This window comes from Carlito syrichta, unplaced genomic scaffold (assembly GCF_000164805.1).
Source record: "Carlito syrichta isolate Samal-C Ts95f unplaced genomic scaffold, Tarsius_syrichta-2.0.1 Scaffold314765, whole genome shotgun sequence".
Taxonomy (NCBI): domain Eukaryota; kingdom Metazoa; phylum Chordata; class Mammalia; order Primates; family Tarsiidae; genus Carlito; species Carlito syrichta.
In genome coordinates, this window is record NW_007258861.1 from 171,030 (window position 1) to 189,260 (window position 18,231).

The 18,231-nt window shown below is 42.1% G+C and overlaps 2 protein-coding genes across 2 annotated transcripts; both read left to right on the forward strand.

Annotated features, from left to right (window-relative positions):
- Positions 1–1,331: 1,331 nt before the first annotated feature.
- Positions 1,332–2,267, forward strand: LOC103274394 (olfactory receptor 4D11). The gene has a single exon (XM_008071850.1). The coding sequence runs from the start codon at positions 1,332–1,334 to the stop codon at positions 2,265–2,267; it is 936 nt and encodes a 311-aa protein (XP_008070041.1).
- An 11,255-nt stretch (positions 2,268–13,522) lies between these two features.
- Positions 13,523–14,438, forward strand: LOC103274400 (olfactory receptor 4D9-like). The gene is given in 3 exon segments (XM_008071854.1): positions 13,523–14,240; positions 14,243–14,355; positions 14,358–14,438. Coding segments are annotated over 3 exon segments (912 nt in total).
- Positions 14,439–18,231: the final 3,793 nt, after the last annotated feature.

Sequence of the window (18,231 nt, forward strand, 5' to 3'; positions counted from 1 at the left end):
TGAGACTCCAACTCAAAAAAAAAGAGTTGCATCCATTCCATGCCTAGCTACTTATCCAAAAGAAATGAAAACATATGCCCACACAAAGACCTGACACAAAATGCTCACAGCTGATTTCTGTATAATAGTTGAAAACCAGAAACAATGAAAATATTCATTAACAAGTGAATGAATAAACAAACTGTGTTATATCCATACAATAAAAAAGAACAAAATAGTAGTATACAAAAAACCATGGGTGAATTTTATGACTGACTGAAGCCAGACAAAAAGAAAATACATTGTGATAAGGTTCCATTTTTTTTAATTCTAGAAAACACAAACTAATGTATCATGACAGAAAGCAGATCAGGGTTTCCTGAAGAAGAAAGGAAGGAAGGGACAGATTACAAAGTGTCAAAGAGACTTTTTCTGGGTGATAGATATGTTTACTGTCTTAACCATAATGGCAGTGTCATGGGTATATACTTATATCAAAACTTATCAAACTGTACACTTCAAATATGTGCAGTTTATTGTACATCAATAATAGCTCAATAAAGTATAATTTTAAGAAATAAATTAAAACATGAACAGAAGAGAAGCTCTAAGAAATATTTTCATTTCCATCGATTAGGGTCTATCTGCCACCCAGGAATTTTGGTACCTAAAGTCAGTTAAAGTAAAGGTAGAAACTAAGAAATCTCTGTAAAGAGGAATAGAGCAACAGAGAAGAATTTTGTGGCTTTAAATTTTTCTAATTTTTTATGGAACTAAATTTGTGATTTTTGTAAGAAGAATGCTTCTGTGAAATTTACTTCAAAGGGGACAATTTTGCAGATGGACTCTTGGAACCATTTAAGTAGAGTATCCAGTCTGGGGAAAAAAATTAAAAAGCAAACACACACACACACACACACACACACATACACACACACACAGCCAAAGTGTTCTAGCCACACAAAGTAGTAACTATCTTATTCATACACCTAAACTACTCCACTTTTATATTTCCTATGCTATAATAGTCCCTTTCTAAATATTTAATATCCACTTCTGTTTATCTTGAATACTTAGAATTTACACACATTAGAACATTATTTTGATACATTTTCTAAAATATTTGTATTTACAAAAGAAAGATTAACTGAATGCATGCTTGTGTCATAAGATGTCATTTTGGACACATTAGCAATAACTCCAAATAGTAATTCAGGTGGTGATAAGACCTCATGAGTTTTCAAATGTAATACCTGAATCTACGAACTGAATCTGTCGAGAGAGAGCAAACATTTTCTGAAATAACACTATTTTTTTTTCCAAGATATACAAGGGAAAGAAAATATGATTCAATGGAGCTGGGAAATGGCACCAGAATGAAAAAATTTGTATTTCTGGGACTTACTCAGTCCCAAGAACTAAGCTTCGTCTTGTTTATGTTTCTGTGTTTTGTGTATGTGACTACCTTGATAGGAAATCTCCTCATCATGATCACTGTGACCTGTGAGTCCCGCCTCCACACCCCCATGTACTTCCTGCTCCGCAATCTAGCCATCCTTGACATCTGTTTCTCCTCCATCACTTCTCCTAAAGTCTTGGTGGATCTCCTATCAAAGAAAAAGACCATATCTTATACAAACTGCATGGCACAGATATTTTTCTTCCACCTCCTCGGCGGGGCAGACATTTTTTCTCTCTCTGTGATGGCGTTCGACCGTTACATAGCCATCTCCAAGCCCCTGCACTATGTGACCATCATGAGTAGGGAGCGATGCACTGCCCTCATTTCAGCCTCCTGGGTGGGGGGCTTTGTCCATTCCATCGTGCAGATTTCTATGTTGCTCCCTCTCCCTTTCTGTGGACCCAATGTACTTGACACTTTCTACTGTGACGTTCCCCAGGTCCTCAAACTCGCCTGCACTGACACCTTCACTCTGGAGCTGTTGATGATTTCCAACAATGGCCTGGTCACTACCCTGTGGTTTATCTTCCTGCTTGTGTCTTATATACTCATCTTAAAGATGCTGCAATCTCAAGCAAGGGAGGGCAGGAGTAAAGCTATCTCCACCTGCACCTCCCACATCACTGTGGTAACCCTGCATTTTGTGCCCTGCATCTATGTCTATGCTCGGCCCTTCACTGCTCTCCCCACAGATAAGGCCATCGCTGTCACCTTCACTGTCATCTCCCCTCTGCTGAACCCCTTGATCTACACTCTGAGGAACCATGAGATGAAGTCAGCCATGAGGAGACTGAAGAGAAGATTTCTGCCTTCTGAAAGGGAATAGAAAATGAATCCCCAGCTCTTTATCACCAAGGACACCTTGTGTTGTTTTTTTCATAGATTCATATTTACATTTTCATACATTGCCAACTACACTTACCATGTAACAACTTATTTTCCTATTTAAGTTGATAGGTAACTGATAAGTCAAGCTTCTGTTCAGTATGAGCAATGATTGTTATAGGATTGAGCTAATTGATATTTTTCCACTCAAAGACCAAAGTAGCAACATGTCAATCAAGACACCTATATGGCAGGCAGGATAATTAACCATTTTTTTCAGAAGATAAGGAAATAAGACCCCAGAGGATAAAGTGATTTGTTCAAGGTCTTAAGTTAATTACAGAGACATCTTCAAATAACCAACTCATTGTTCTTCCATGTGAATATAACTTACTACATTGTTGAACTTGTATATACCAAACTGTAATCCTGTTCTGGAAGGATCTCATGATGAACTACACATATATGGGTATGACATGTATGATCTATCGCAGATTGAGAAATTTGCCTCTGCTTAGTTAAACTCCATGTAGACTCATGAGCTACCAAGAACTTCATAGGTACATAATGGTTGTCTTCCTGGATTTCTACCAGGAAAGCAGCAGCCTAGGAAGATTGCTAATGATGGCTTAAAGGTATTTATCTTTTTTTTTTTTTTTTAGTTGGGGTCTCACTCTGTCACCTAGACTGGAGTGTAGTGGCCGCTGCCAGCCACCGCAGCCTCCCCTGCTGGGCTCCGGCAATCCTTCCGCCTCAGCCTTCCAAGTAGCTGGAACTACAGGCGCACTACCATGCGCAGCTAATTTTTTGATTTATTGTAGAGATGAGGTCTCGCTGCCCAGGTGGGTCTCGAACCCGCGGGCTCAGGCAATCCACTCACCTCAGACTCCCAAAGGTACGGGATTACAGGCTGAGCCACCGAGCCCGGCTGGTATTTATCTTAATGCATAGCCAGACATGCGAGATTCACATTCTCATGATGAGTTTAGACAAAAGCCTCAGGGACCCCACACAGGAAGCATCCACTCATACAATGCAAGGACTGATTTTCCAGTTGCAGCCTTATTAAAGGTCAATCTCTGCTTGACTTCACCATTGTGAATTCACATTTTTTTCCATTGGAGAGAGATAAGGAGGAAGTGTTAAAGAAGTTAAAACTCTTACTGGTCTGATTTTCAAACTGCTGGTATTTGTGAAGAGGCAGTATAGACCAGAGATATTGCCTGGAAAGGCAATAAAGCATCATGGACGAAAGTTCTAACTTCAGAGTCATGCAGAACTGTGTCCAAATCCTATCTCTGCCACCTGCCACTTGAGAAAGTTATTTCATCTCTCCAAAGGTCACAGTTCACCTATACAAAGATATTTAGTAAGCCGGGCTCGGTGGCTCAGCCTGTAATCCCGCACCTTTGGGAGGCTGAGGTGAGTGGATTGCCTGAGCCCACGGGTTCGAGACCCACCTGGGCAGCGAGACCTCATCTCTACAATAAATCAAAAAATCAGCCGGGCGTGGTAGCGCATGCCTGTAATTCCGGCTACCCGGAAGGCTGAGGCGGAAGGATCGCCAGAGCCCAGCAGGCGAGGTTGCAGTGACCGGGAACGGCCACTGAACTCCAGTCTGGGCGACAGAGTGAGACTCCAACTCAAAAAAAAAAAAAAAAAGATATTTAGTATAACGTTCATCTCACGGAGTCATCATGAAGGTTAAAATGAGATGGTATATGTGGAACATATGGTACTCTGTAGATAATCAATGTTCAGTGAATTAAAAAATCATTTTTAATATTACCTTTATTGTTCTGCCTAACACACTTTCTGTCTCCTATCAGTCTGTTACAGTCTTCTCCTATATGGCCCATACTCCTCATTATTAGAAAAAAAATTGATGGAGTAGAAAACATGGAAATGTACATTGAATTCAAAACATCCATTATTTTATAGCTTTCTGTCACTTAAGCATGGTAACAGATTTGCTTGTTAATATAAAGCTTAAAGAGTTACCCTGAAGTTTATGAGAGATACAGCACAAAGGAGCTGTGTGTATGTATGTATGCATGTATGTATTTGTTTTTTTATTTTTTTTATTTTTTATTTTTTTGAGTTGGAGTCTCACTCGGTCATCCAGACTGGAGTGCAGTGGCTGCTCCCGGCCACCGCAGCCTCGCCTGCTGGGTTTCAGTGATCCTTCCCCCTCAGCCTTCCCAGTAGCCGGAATTACAGGCCTGCGCTACCACGCCCAGCTGATTTTTTGATTTATGGTAGAGATGAGGTCTCGCTGCCCAGGCGGGTCTCGAACCCGCGGGCTCAGGCCATCCACTCACCTCAGCCTCCCAAAGGCGCGGGATGACAGGCTGAGCCACCGAGCCCGGCTTGTATTTGTTTATTAGTTTATTTATTTGTTGTGGGGTATGAGTGAGGATTTGCCATATAAGTAGGCTGCACACAGGTGAAGTTTGGACTTCTAGGCGGCCCTCTTTCCTCTTGGTAGTGGACCAAGTACGCCTGGTGTTGCCATGTACCCCTATCTTTTCTACCTCCTTCCCTCCCCTAGCGGTGCCCAGCATCTGCCAATCCCACTCCACAACCCAAGAGAATTTTTCATCAAAAGAAGATAATGGGTCAAAGAGAAAGTCAGGCTTTGAGAGTATCTCTAAGGGATTAGACCAGGAAGAAAGTCCAGTGGGCTAGATCAGAGAGCCCAAGGAGAGCCAGCCAAAAGACAGTGGGTGTTGAAGACAAACTTCATTTATGTCCCTCATTGGATCTGGTCAGGCCGCATAAGCATTCATCAACTACCTTGCCATTTTATGCCACCTGATCAACCAATTCTAACTTTTTACAATACTAACTTACTTTCCCAATCATGCAAATTCTAAGAACAATTCACACTTGACTGCTCACAGGACCCTGCCCAAGTAGCTGTGGTCTCAAGAATCCTACGGCTTTTCTTTACGAAATTGCCCATAAAAAATGTATACCACAGGCTGGGTATGGTGGTTCACACCTATAATCCCAGCACTTTGGGAGGCTGAGGAGAGAGGATTGCCTAAGCCCACAGGTTCAAGACCAGCCTGGGAAACTTGGTGAGACCTCATCTCTACAATAAATCAAAAAATTAGCCAGGCATAGTGGCACGTGACTATAATTCCAGTTACATGGAAGGCTAAGGCTGAAGGATCACCTGAGTCCAGCAGGTTGAGGCTGCGGTGGCCATGAGCATACCACTGCACTCCAACCTGGGTGACAAAGTGAGACTCCAACTCAAAAAAAAATACACACACATACACAAACACACACACACCACACACCATATAATAGCCCATTTAATATAAATATGTCCTTTTCCTTTTTTTCTATCTTTTGTGACTCAAATTGGGTTTTTAATCTCTCTATCAGAATCAGATGGTACCAAAGATCTGTGGGGTCTACATTGCTGTATCTCAGAAACATAATCTTAAGGGGGCAAGAACACAGGAACCCCTGCCATATCACTATCCCTGATGACTTTCTCAAATGATGTCTAAACACACAACATAACATGATTCAATAACTTTGTGAGAGAAAAGCAATTATATCTGATCACACAAATATTTTCTGGGTAACATAAATTCATAAATGGGAGCCAGATGGGGTGGTTTGTACCTGTAATCCCAGCTACTTAGGAGGCGAGGCAGGAGGATTGCTTGAGCTCAGATGTTTGAGACTAGTTTGGGCAACATAGCAAGACCCTGTCTCAAAAAAAGAAAAAAGTATAAGCCGAGCCATATTTTCCCCATTTAAATCAGTCTTTACCAACTTTATTAAGGTCTAATTGACAAAACTAATATATTTACAGTGTACTGTACAACATGATGTTTAAATACATGTATACATTGTGAAATTATGTATCTTCTGATTAATTTTTAACCTCTGCGACTAAGAACCACAGAAAAGTCAACTGACTCTGGGCACACACATGACTTTCAAACTACCCATTCATATATATGCTCCCTGAGTAAAATGTTTTCATTATAAACATCTCTGAGTACCCATGAAAAGGTAGCATAAAATAATTATGAAGTAACTCAGTTGATGATTATCAAGAGCTGTCCCTAGGTTCTGAGTGAGCTACAGATCTCAGAGATATAGGTTAAAATAATTGCATGGGGCAATGTTCCTGTTGCTTTAAACATAAATTGCACATATGAATCTGTACAATTCCAGTCTCTGAGAGCTGCTCTGACAGTAGCCATAGAGCTTTGAATTTTTCATTGCTACCGTTTCATTTCCCAACTGATTGCAGACAAAATGACTTTGATCTAGAAGAAGACTGCACAGTCATTGGTGTGGTTTAACACAACGTTTTCTTCCTGAGTCAAAGGGAAAAATGCACGCTGTCCCGTGTGTTTTCTCTAGAGGGAAGAATGTTTCCTGGATGTGCACTGGTACCTCTGCATGTATGTGTAAGATGGGGCAGAGTGGAAAAAAGAGAGGGAAAGAAAGCAAGAGAGAATGTGCTTGGTGACATTTTAATGACTCCCACGGGAACTCCATTGTATTGGTCACAGGCTTCCACATTCATTTCGAACGATAGTCCCCTTGCTAATTCCTATATTGGGCTTGTGACTGAGGGACTAATACAGGTTGCCAAGACACTATAAAGCAGAATAGAAGAGTCAGAACAATGTGATTTCCTGAGGTTGCATTTTCCCATCTGAAAAAAGAAGATAACAAAATCACTAGCCTTGAGGTAGGCTTCACATTAAATTTTCCCCGTACCTGCTTCTCCTAGGATACAATTGGGGCATCATAAGAGGATTAATTTCCCACTTGGAGATTAAACCAACGGTTAGCATTAGTGTGAGCGAAATTTTGAAACTGAAAAACTGTTAGTGTTAAATTTTCAGAAACGCTGCAAATGTGTAGACTGTTCTTACAGAAGCCAAAACTCTTTAATGAAGCAAAGAAAAGAGATCGTTTTTCACTATTAGGAAGAGGAAAAGTGTGCCTTACAATATATAGAAAGAAAGTCAGTTGGGTCTAGGGGAGGTGTCTGCATTTTACTCGGCAGGATGTTGAAGTTAAAAGTGTACTGATTGTTCTTGAGAAGGTGCTGACATCTTCATCTTTCAGGAGGGTGACTTCCTTGGAAAAACAGCATTTAAGGATAGCAGTTCCTGAACTCAGTATATGTAGTCTGGCCAGCTTTGCTTCTTGGGTGGGAATGGAAGTTTGGAGGCTTTGAGCGAGGTGTTTTAATGACCAGATTATTATCCACGCCCTCATATGCCACTGAATATGATCAATGCTTCTAAAACTTGTCGGGATTCAATCGAGAATAAGAGATTTTCAAAGCTGGAAAAGAGAAAACCATGACATGAGGGGCATCCTGGAAAGTCAACTCAATGTGGAGAAGGAGGCAACCTTCGCTCAGTGGGATGCAGGGGTGTGGGGGAATCCCTCAGTCTGCAGTCTCTATCCAAGATGTTTGAAATGCTTGTTTCCAAAGCATGGTCCCCTTAGGGGTGATTTCAAAGAAATCATCATGATCCTTACTCTGCCCTTGCAAAGACACATGAAATTGTAGTTTATTTATTCATTTCCCTACTCCCTCGCTACTGTGCATGTGTTTCAATGCAATGTGCATATTTCTATACTTTGAAAATATTCTTCCCACTCTGTAAAAAGACATCATCCTTAGGAACCTATAAGAGCCATTATTTTCTTTCCTTCTTCTCCTTCTCCTCCTCCTCCTCCTTCTTCTTGTTAAGGTCACACTCTGTCATCCAGAGTGGAATGCAGTAGCACAGTCCTAGCTACTGCAGTGTCACAACCATGGCTCACTGCAGTCTTGACTTCCTGAGCTCCTGAGTAGCTGGGGCTACAAGCACAAGCCACCACACCAGGCTAATTTTTTTTTAACTGTAGAGACAAGGTCTCTCCATGTTGCCCAGGCTAGTCTTGAACTCCAGGTTCAAGTCATCGTCTTGCCTTGGCCTCCCAAAGTGCTGGGCTTACAGGCATGAGCCACCATGCCAAGCCAGGGCCATTATTTTTAAGGGGATTTTTGAGGTAACGTTTCTCAGAACTCATTTCTGCACCTTGTTGTTGGATTGCTGCACGATTATTTCAGGTTTTTTTGTGAAAAAGCCTCTAAAGACTGCAAAGTCAGGCAACCCCTTCCGGTCCCTTCCCACTGTGGAAGCTTCTCTGTCCTCTCAATAAATCCTGATTTCTCATTAAAAATAAAAAATGAAACACTGCAAATTCTAGTTTTTCAAACTCTGCCTTTTTTTTCTGAGTCACTTAGGACATCCTTTCATGCTAAGTGACTCCTAGTCATACCTTTCGCTTGCCATATGCAGGAATCTGACACCCCCATCTTACATCACATACTACTTTTTTTTTTTTGAGTAGGAATCTCACTCTGTCACCCAGGCTGGAGTACAGTGGCACATTCATGGCCACTCAACCTGCTGGGCTTAGGTGATCCTTCTGCCTCAGTCTTCTTTTTTTTTTTTTGAGTCGGAGTCTCACTCTCTCGCCCAGACCGGAGTGCAGTGGCCACTGCCGGCCACCGCTACCTTGGCATGCTGGGCTCCGGTGATCCGTCCGCCTCAGCCTTCCAAGCAGCCGGAATTACAGGCATGCGCTACCACGCCCGGCTGATTTTTTGATTTATTGTAGATATGAGGTCTCGCCAAGTTGCCCAGGCGGGTCTCAAACCCGCGGGCTCAGGCAATCCACTCACCTCAGCCTCCCAAAGGCGCGGGATTACAGGCTGAGCCACCAAGCCCGGCTCTGCCTCAGCCTTCTAAGTAGCTAGAACTACAGGTGCATGCCACCACACCTGGCTAATTTTTTTTTTTCTGAGTTGGAGTCTCACTGTCGCCCAGACTGGAGTGCAGTGGCTGTTCCCGGCCACCACAGCCTCGACCTGCTGGGCTCTGGCGGTCCTTCTGCCTCAGCCTTCCAAGTAGCTGGAACTACAGGCACGCGCTACCACGCCCGGCTAATTTTTTTAATTTATTGTAGAGATGAGGTCTCGCCTGCCCAGGCGGGTCTCGAACCCACCGGCTCAGGAAATCCACTCATCTCAGCCTCCCGAAGGCGCGGGATTACAGGCTGAGCCACCGAGCCCGGCTAATTTTTTTTATTTATTGTACAGACAAGGTCTCGCCAAGTTGCCCAAACTAGTCTCAAACACCTGGACTTGGGCAATCCTCTTGCCTCTGCCTCCCAAAGCACTGGGATTACAGACGTGAGCCACAGCACCTAGTTTGCTACTTTCATTTGATTTGCACAGGATTTTCTTGAACTTTTCCTCTACACCATTTCCTGGGAAGGACTGATCAACACACAAGGAAGATGTGTAGTTGTCTGTAGTTAAGAGCATGTGTCTTTGGAATAAGACAGATCTTGGTTTCAGACAAAATTCTACCAGCAGTGAGACCTTGAGAAAGTTACTTATTCTTTCTCGGTCTCCTCATCTGTAAAATCATAGTAATAACATCTTTTTCACATGGATAGACTAGGTTCTGAAAGAGATAAAATGAAGCAGTTGAAGCACATAAGAATCACTTTATAAATGTTCTCTAAAAGAAAGCAAAAAGTTAGCAAAGCAGGGCTTCATTATTCTGCCCACATTTCTATAATGCTGACACCTTGAAAACTGCATGAAACCCCTTACCCCTGGGGCCTGATCTTCTGATGACTGGATTTTTTATTGAGGATTATAGTTTATTTTCTTTCTATAAAGGTTTATTATATAAATATCTATATTTACAACTGCATACAAAAATAAGTATATTTAATGTATGTATATCAGCAAGAGTGAGTACAAATATCTAAATTTTTGGACATATGCCTTAGCTCAAATCCTCAAGTAGAAAAGAAATATATACCCAGCGAAGAGATGGCATTTTCCATTTACCCTAAAGTACTAGGAAGAGGACTTTGAACCACAGGGTCGGTAGCAAAATAAGCCACACTCAGACAAGCTCCCACAGAGGGACCTAGCTTGTGTAAAGAAGGAAGCACCCACCTGGGGCTAGTGGAACTGGACGGTTGCTGGTAAAATCAGACTCCTCTGCTGCCTTAAGTTTCTGAAACAGATAAACAATTTCACCTACTCCTTATAAGCACCCTTGTGTCTGAAAAGGTCTTATTTTTATGATACCCTAGATAAATTACTATAGTGCGTGTTGAGGTCAGGTTCTAAGCCATGCCCTGTGGAATTAGCAAGTGTTTCTCGGTATTGTTATTGAGTAACATGCCCAAGGTCACACCAGTTAGGAAGTGGTAAAACCCAAACTGCATAAATGATCCAGATGATCCACAGATGTGTATCCAAAATGCAAATGTGGATCACGATATTGTTCAACAGCACTCCCAGGTAGCACGGGGTTTACCAACATAAAGTGCCCAAATGGGACTGTTTTTCACATACATCACCATGATTTTGTTCAATCTCACCTTCTTTTCTACTAATTCCACAAGACAAAGCACTCATAGCCATCTTAACTATAAGTCTTTTAAAGGAAGGACATATTAGCCGGGCTCAGTGGCTCAGCCTGTAATCCAGTGCTTTGGGAGGCTGAGGTGAGTGAATTGCCTGAGCCCGCAGGTTTGAGCTCCACCTGGGCAACTTGGTGAGACCCCATTCTACAATAAATCAAAAAAAATTAGCCGGGCGTGGTAGCGCGTGCCTGTAGTTCCAGCTACTTGGAAGGCTGAGGCGGGAGGATCGCCGGAGCCAGGTCGAGGCTGCGGTGGCCAGGAGCGGTCACTGCACTCCAGTCTGGGCGACAGAGTGAGACTCCAACTCAAAAAAAAAAAAAGAAAAAAAAAGGAAGGACATATATGAACCATCTTTCCTTCAAAAAGACCATCTTAGTGTCATGAAAATCATTTATAGAGGAAAGAATATAGGGAAAAAAGTGAAGACGAGCAGGAGAAAGGAAGAGGGGAGAGAAGGAAAGAACAGGTGATACAAGAAATCCTGAAGCTTGTCACAGTGATTTCCTGAGCAGAAGATCTGAAAACCATTGACTTATTATTCCAATATCTGAAAGAGTATAGAGTGGAATGCTATCATTAATTAAAACATGTCTGCTTTCCAGAGTACCCGAAGATTCCTTCTGGGTTGGTTCTTCCACTTTCCTGCCATGGTACGTAGAGTGTGGGGATTACTTACTTCGGGGATTCTGAAGACCTGAAATCTGCAATCATTATTCTAAGCACTTATTGTTGCCACCCCATGTTGTTGGCATAAACATTACCAAGGAGACTGAAATGATTGTAAACTAATGCCTATGCAACGAGAAAAGGGATGTTAACAATTTTTTTCAGTGTGAGTGACTGGGAGAGTGTTGCTTGGGGAAGTGTGATATTTTAAGGATATTTTTCACTAAGATTAGAAAAGCAAAATGAAAAAAAAATTTAAAAAAACCAGAATCAGGGAAAGAACTATGTGTGGACAGCAGGATCACCTAGTGAGTTGAAAATAACAAAGGTAATTCTCAGATTATAGCTGGTGAAGACTGTAACTACATAACTACATAACTATGAAAGTGGATGGTTCATAAAATTTTTCTTTAAATAAAATTTATTCTTTAGATACAAAATTAAAATGTTATAAAGGAATTACCATACATGTCTTATTTATAACTTTTTTTTAATTTTTAATTTTAATTTTTATTTTTTTGAGTTGGAGTCTCACTCTGTCACCCAGACTGGAGTGCAGTGGCCGCTCCCGGCCACCGCAGCCTCGACCTGCTGGGCTCTGGCAATCCTTCCGCCTCCGCCTTCCGAGTAACGGAATTACAGGCGCGCGCTACCACGCCCGGCTAATTTTTTTGATTTATTGTAGAGATGAGGTCTTGCCTGCCCAGGCGGGTCTCGAACCCGCGGGCTCAGGCAGTTCACTCACCTCAGCCTCCCAAAGGCGCGGGATTACAGACTGAGCCACCGAGCCCAGCTATTTATAACTTTTTACTGAAATATAATACAGAAAAATGCAAACAGGAGTACAATTCAATAAATTCTTACACATGCAGAATACACTTTTGTAACAAGCACACAGATCAAGAAACAGAACATTATCAGTCATTCCAGAAACCTTCCTCAGACCTTCTTCAGCTCTGTACATGTAAATAAAATAAGCGAATGTGTACTCTTTGATGCCTGGATTATTTTAAGCACGACATTATGTTTGTGAGATTCACTTATATTGTTACATACAGAGAAATCATTCTCATTGCTATATATTATTGTGTGAACTTAACAAAATGTGTTTATATTTTCCACTTTTGAAGGGTTTTATGTCATTTTCCAATTTGAAAAAATTACAAACAGTACTGATATAAATATTCTAGAACATGTCTTTTGGTGGACATATGTACATATATCTCCTAAGCGTAGAAATATATATTCTTAGGAGATATATAGATATAGATGTAGATCCTTAAGAAATGTGTATTTGTATATAATATAGTTATATTAGCATATGTATAGATATATAAATATTCTATATCTCTAACTACATAGTTTTAATAGATATTGTCAATCACCAAAGTGGGGTTATACCAATTTTACACATCCACCAAGAGTGTGTGAGAGTTCCAGTTGTTCCATATCTTCATCACTTGGTATTTTTTATCATTTCCAATTTACCCATTCTGGTGTGTGTATTGTGTCTTATTCTGTAATCTTAATTTGCTGATAACTCATAAAGTTGAATTGGCATTTGGACATCCTCTTTTATGAAGTATTGGTCTCTATCTTTTGTCATTTTTTATTGGCTTATCTGGGTTTTTTTACTGATTTTTAGAAACTCTTTACATGTTCTAGACATGAGTCTTTTCTCAGATAAATGTTTGGTAAATATCTTCTCCCATTTGTGGGTTATTCTTGTAATGATGCCTTTATGAAGAAAAATTCTAATGTAATCAAAAGTTTTTGTTTATTATTTTAGGTGTCAGATTTTATAGTAAAAGTACAATTGAATAGGTTCACAGATGTGTAACCTTTGTTTCAGCGACTGCAGTGATAGACAAACTGTCTGCTTGGATGACAGAATCAAAAACCCGGTAATCTTTCACCTAATAGTGGCATACTGAATTGTAGGTACAGTGCATACAGAGAAAAAGGACTTCTTCCTAACTCTAAACCAAAACTTAAATGAAAAAATAACACTAGATTTCAGGACACATTACTTATACTTAATTGTACTGTTGCTTCTTCCAGAGATGTACTTGAAAAAGAATCTGTGATTCAATGGATCAGGGAAATGACACCAGAGTGAAAGAATTGATCTTTCTGGGAATTACTCAGTCCAAAGAGTTGAGCTGGGTCTTATTTATCTTCCTGTTTCTTGTGTACATTACAACTCTGATGGGAGACCTCTTTATCATGGTTGCAGTTACCTGCGAATCGCGCCTTCACATTCCCACGTACTTCCTGCTCCGCAATCTATCTATCCTTGACATCTGTTTTTTCTCCATCACAGCTCCTAAGGTCCTAGTTGATCTTCTGTCAGAGAGAAAGATCATCTCCTTCAATGGTTGTGTCACTCAGATGTTCTTCTTTCACCTTCTGGGGGGAGCAGATGTTTTTTCTCTCTCTGTGATGGCGTTTGACTGTTACATAGCCAAGTCCCTACACTACGTGACCATCATGAGTAAGGGGCGGTGCACTGCCCTCATTTCAGCCTCCTGCATGGGGGGCTTCGTCTACTCCATCGCGCAGATTTCTCTGTTGCTGCCCCTCCCTTTCTGTGGACCCAATGTTCTTGACACTTTCTATTGCGATGTCTCCCAGGTCCTCAAACTCTCCTGTACTGACACCTTCACCCTGGAGCTGCTGATGATTTCCAACAATAGATTACTCAGTTGGTTTATATTCTTCTTTCTCCTCATATCTTACACAGTCATCTTGACAATGCTGAGTTCTCACACTGAAGAGGGCAGGAGGAAAGTCATCTCCACCTGCACCTCCCACATTTTGTGCCCTGCATCTATGTCTATGCCCGGCCCTTCACTGCCCTCCCCAGGGATACTGCCATCTCTGTCACCTTCACTGTCATTTCCCCTCTGCTCAATCCTATGATCCATACTATACCCTGACAAATCAGGAAATGAAGTCAGCCATGAGGAAGCTAAAGAAACAACAAGAGCGTTCAGAAGGGTTTTAAATTCAGTGAGGACAAAATAGTACCAAAATTTAAAGATAGACATTAAATTTCACTTTCTTAAAATGAGAAGAGATCACCTCAATGCCCAAAACAAAGATACACCTATGGCTACCATGGAGTCCTAAAAGAGGTTGGTCCTATATTATATGGTGGGGACCATGTGAGTGATAATGCTTTGAAGCAAGATCTGTTCATGTCTCTCACTGCTTAGTTTCAGTTAGTCATTTCACAGATATTTACAGAACACATGCTATTTGCCTGACAATACTAGGATTCAGGTTGCCGAAAAAGATTACATGTAGTCACTGCATTAGACATGCCCCAAAATGCTTTAATAAAAATATAAACATTCGAGACCCGCCTGGGCAACTTGGCAAGAACTCATCTCTACAATAAATCAAAAAAATTATCTGGGCGTGGTAGCACGCGCCTGTAGTTCCAGCTACTTGGAAGGCTGAGGCGAAGGGATCACTGGAGCCCAGCAGGTCGAGGCTGCAGTGGCCGGGAGCAGCCATTGCACTCCAGTCTGGGCTCCAACTCAAAAAAAAACTAAAAAAAAAAAAAGATATAAACAAAGTCCTGGGAAAACACTGAACACTGTAGGCAATTTACTTGAGAGCGTCCAAAGACATTTGACCATGACCAGATCTTCCCAAGGGTAAAAAGGCAAAGAAGGGCCGGGCTCAGTGGCTTAGCCTGTAATTCCATCACTTTTGGAGGCTGAGGTGAGTGAATTACCTGAGCCTGCGGGTTCGAGACCCACCCGGGCAACTTGGCGATACGTCGTCTCTACAATAAATCAAAAACTAGCCAGGCATGGTAGCATGCGCCTATAGTTTCAGCTAATTGGAAGGCTGAGGCGGAAGGATCGCTGGAGCCCAGCAGGTCAAGGCTACGTTGGCCGGGAGCATGCCACTGCACTGCAGTTGCGGCGACAGAGTGAGACTCCGACTCAAAAATAAAAGGCAAAGAAGAACAATCCAAGAAAAGAAAACAGTATGTGCAGAGGAGGAGAACAGGGCAAGAGTGTGCCACATTTGCACAACAATGAATTCAGTGTAACCATGGAGTAATACACTCATGGGGTGAATACTAATAGTTCACATTCAAAAGGAAAACTGAGAAGAATAACTCCTTTTGTGGTCCCTTGACCAATGCAAATCTATTATTTCTGCTGGGGAGAGTGTGGCAAATGCTCAAATATATATTTCTTGTATGATTGAGTGAATGAACACAGAAACACATGAGTAACTGCTTTAGGGTCAGCAGTTGGCCCCATGGCAATCACCCGGGATAACAAATTGTCTCCCACTAACCCTGTGGCAGAAAGAGGGGTTGGTAGCAGTTAAAGGTATTTCCTTTTGAAAGGCAAGCTGCAAGCTTTAAAGACCACCAAGCCGGTTTTGTTTGAAAAAGCTGCCAGGCTCGGTGGCTCAGCCTGTAATACCGCACCTTTGGGAGGCTGAGGTGAGTGGATTGCCTGAGCCTGCGGGTTCCAGACCTGCCTGGGAAGCAAGACCTCATCTCTACAATAAATCAAAAAAATCAGCCGGGCGTGGTAGTGCATGCCTGTAATTCTGGCTACTTGGAAGGCTGAGGCGGAAAGATCGCCGGAGTCCAGCAGGTCGAGGCTGCTGTCTGGGCTACAGAGTGAGACTTCAACTCAGAAAAAAAAAGAAAGAAAAGAAAAAGCCAAATGGTCAAAGACTGATGGCTCTCATGGAAATGCAAAAGAGTAACTAATTCACAGACTTATCCAAAACCCCTCTTTTGAAGTTGATGGTTTACAACCCTGTAGTTCCTGGAGACCATTTGTTCTTTGAAAGACCTGATTTTAGCCAGGCTCGGTGCCTCAGTCTGTAATCTCGCACCTTTGGGAGGCTGAGGTGAGTGGATTGCCTGAACCTGCGGGTTCGAGACCCGCCTGGGCAGTGAGACCTCATCTCTACAATAAATCAAAAAAATCAGCCAGGCGTGATAGCACATTCCTGTAATTCCAGCTACTTGGCAGGCTGAGGCGGAAGGACCGCCGGAGCCCAGCAGGTCGAGGCTGCGGTGGCCGGGAGTGGCCACTGCACTCCAGTCTGAGTGACAGAGTGAGACTCCAACTCAAAAAAAAAAAGAAAGACCTGATTTTTCTGAACACCACCTTATAAATTCCCAAAAAAATGTGTAATCGCTCAACACGACCCCCTCTATCTAAACAAAAGTATAAAATCCCTCTTCTTCCGTTCTGCGGTGCTTGACCTGGATGCATTAGCCTGTCAAATCCGCCAAGCCCTCCGGCGTAATAAAATTGCCACTTCCTATAATAGTCTCGGTGTCACGGCCTCTCTATTTCCCGCTATAAGAGAAGACCCCCAAATCATTCAAGGTCATGATTTCCTCCCGAGAAAAAGAGGTAATACTGTAAGCATGAGTTTTCATAAAGAGATATCACTGATGGATGGAGACTGACTTTTTGAAAGATTTGAGCAAATGCAGATGCCATGCAACTGACTCCCTTTTATATAGCAGAATTATCCCATTCACAGAGTAGCCAGGCCCAAATTTCCCATTTTCTCTGCACATGGGGATCTCACCACTCCTTTGCACATTCCATGCAATCCATTAGAAGGTGAAGAGAGGGTAGTGAAAAGCATGGGTGTTTAATCAGCATCTCTGAGAATGTACTGGTCTTTGTAGAGCAAGGAATGGAGATGGTGCACAGAGGAGATTTATCAGCTAACATTCAGTTAATATTTTGCTGGAATCTATTGACTTCACTGTGCTGTTTTCCTTGATTGTAAAACTCTCAAGTAAATTGCCTACAATGTTTTCCCAGGACTTTGTTTATATCTTTATTAAAGCATTTTGGGGTGTGTCTCTAAGCCACAGCAGCTGGCACACATGTATCAGTCAGAGTAGACCAACCAAATGTCCATCTAGGTAGTTAACCACAACAAAATTTATTTCCTGCTCATATCACAGCTCAATGCCAGTCTTCAGGAAAAGGGCACTCTGATGCCATGCCATCATTCAGATACACAGGTTTCTTCCATCTTGGGCTCCATATTTTTCTAGACTCTCAGAATCCCATCCATGGATCCCACAGATGGAGAAAAGGAGAGAGGATTAGGAACTTTAGAATTTTAGAGAGGGGTGTGTGTCTTGATGGGCCAGTCCTAGAAATGGTGTGGACCACTACTAACCACATTCATTGGCCAGCTCTTGGTCGCATAGCCTCACCTCACTGGAAGGGGGAGGGACTGGAGAGTGTAATCAAGCTCTACTTCCAGAAAGAAGAGAGTATGAAGAATGGTGAGCTCTAGTGATATCTTCCACATGTGTGAGTCACTGCTAAGAAATCACAACTGAGTTAGATCACAAGGACTAAGATGTTGTCTCTAAAATGACTTTTTCTTAATTTTTAAATTGTGGGGTACAATTAAGGCTTAGGTATACAAATATTCATTGTGCAATTACCCTTGTTGATGAGGTGTGGCCCCCCCCAGGCAGATATCGACTACCTTTAATCCCACTTCCCTGTCCCCCCTCCCTCCCATAGTTTCCCGCTACTGTCAATAAAGGACTTTCTTAATACAGAAAAATGTTTGCTGGAATGACTACCGGACCTTTGGAACACAGAGAGAATCAAACTGAAATGAAGAAGATAAGGGGAAAAGAAATTGAAAGGAAGGGAAAAGTGATCAAGGTAAGCCTGGGAATTAGGCTGACAGTAGACTAGAAGGTACGGTCTCATGAGATAGAACACTTGAGTACAACCCAGCTTGGTAGCTCATGCTGGTAATCT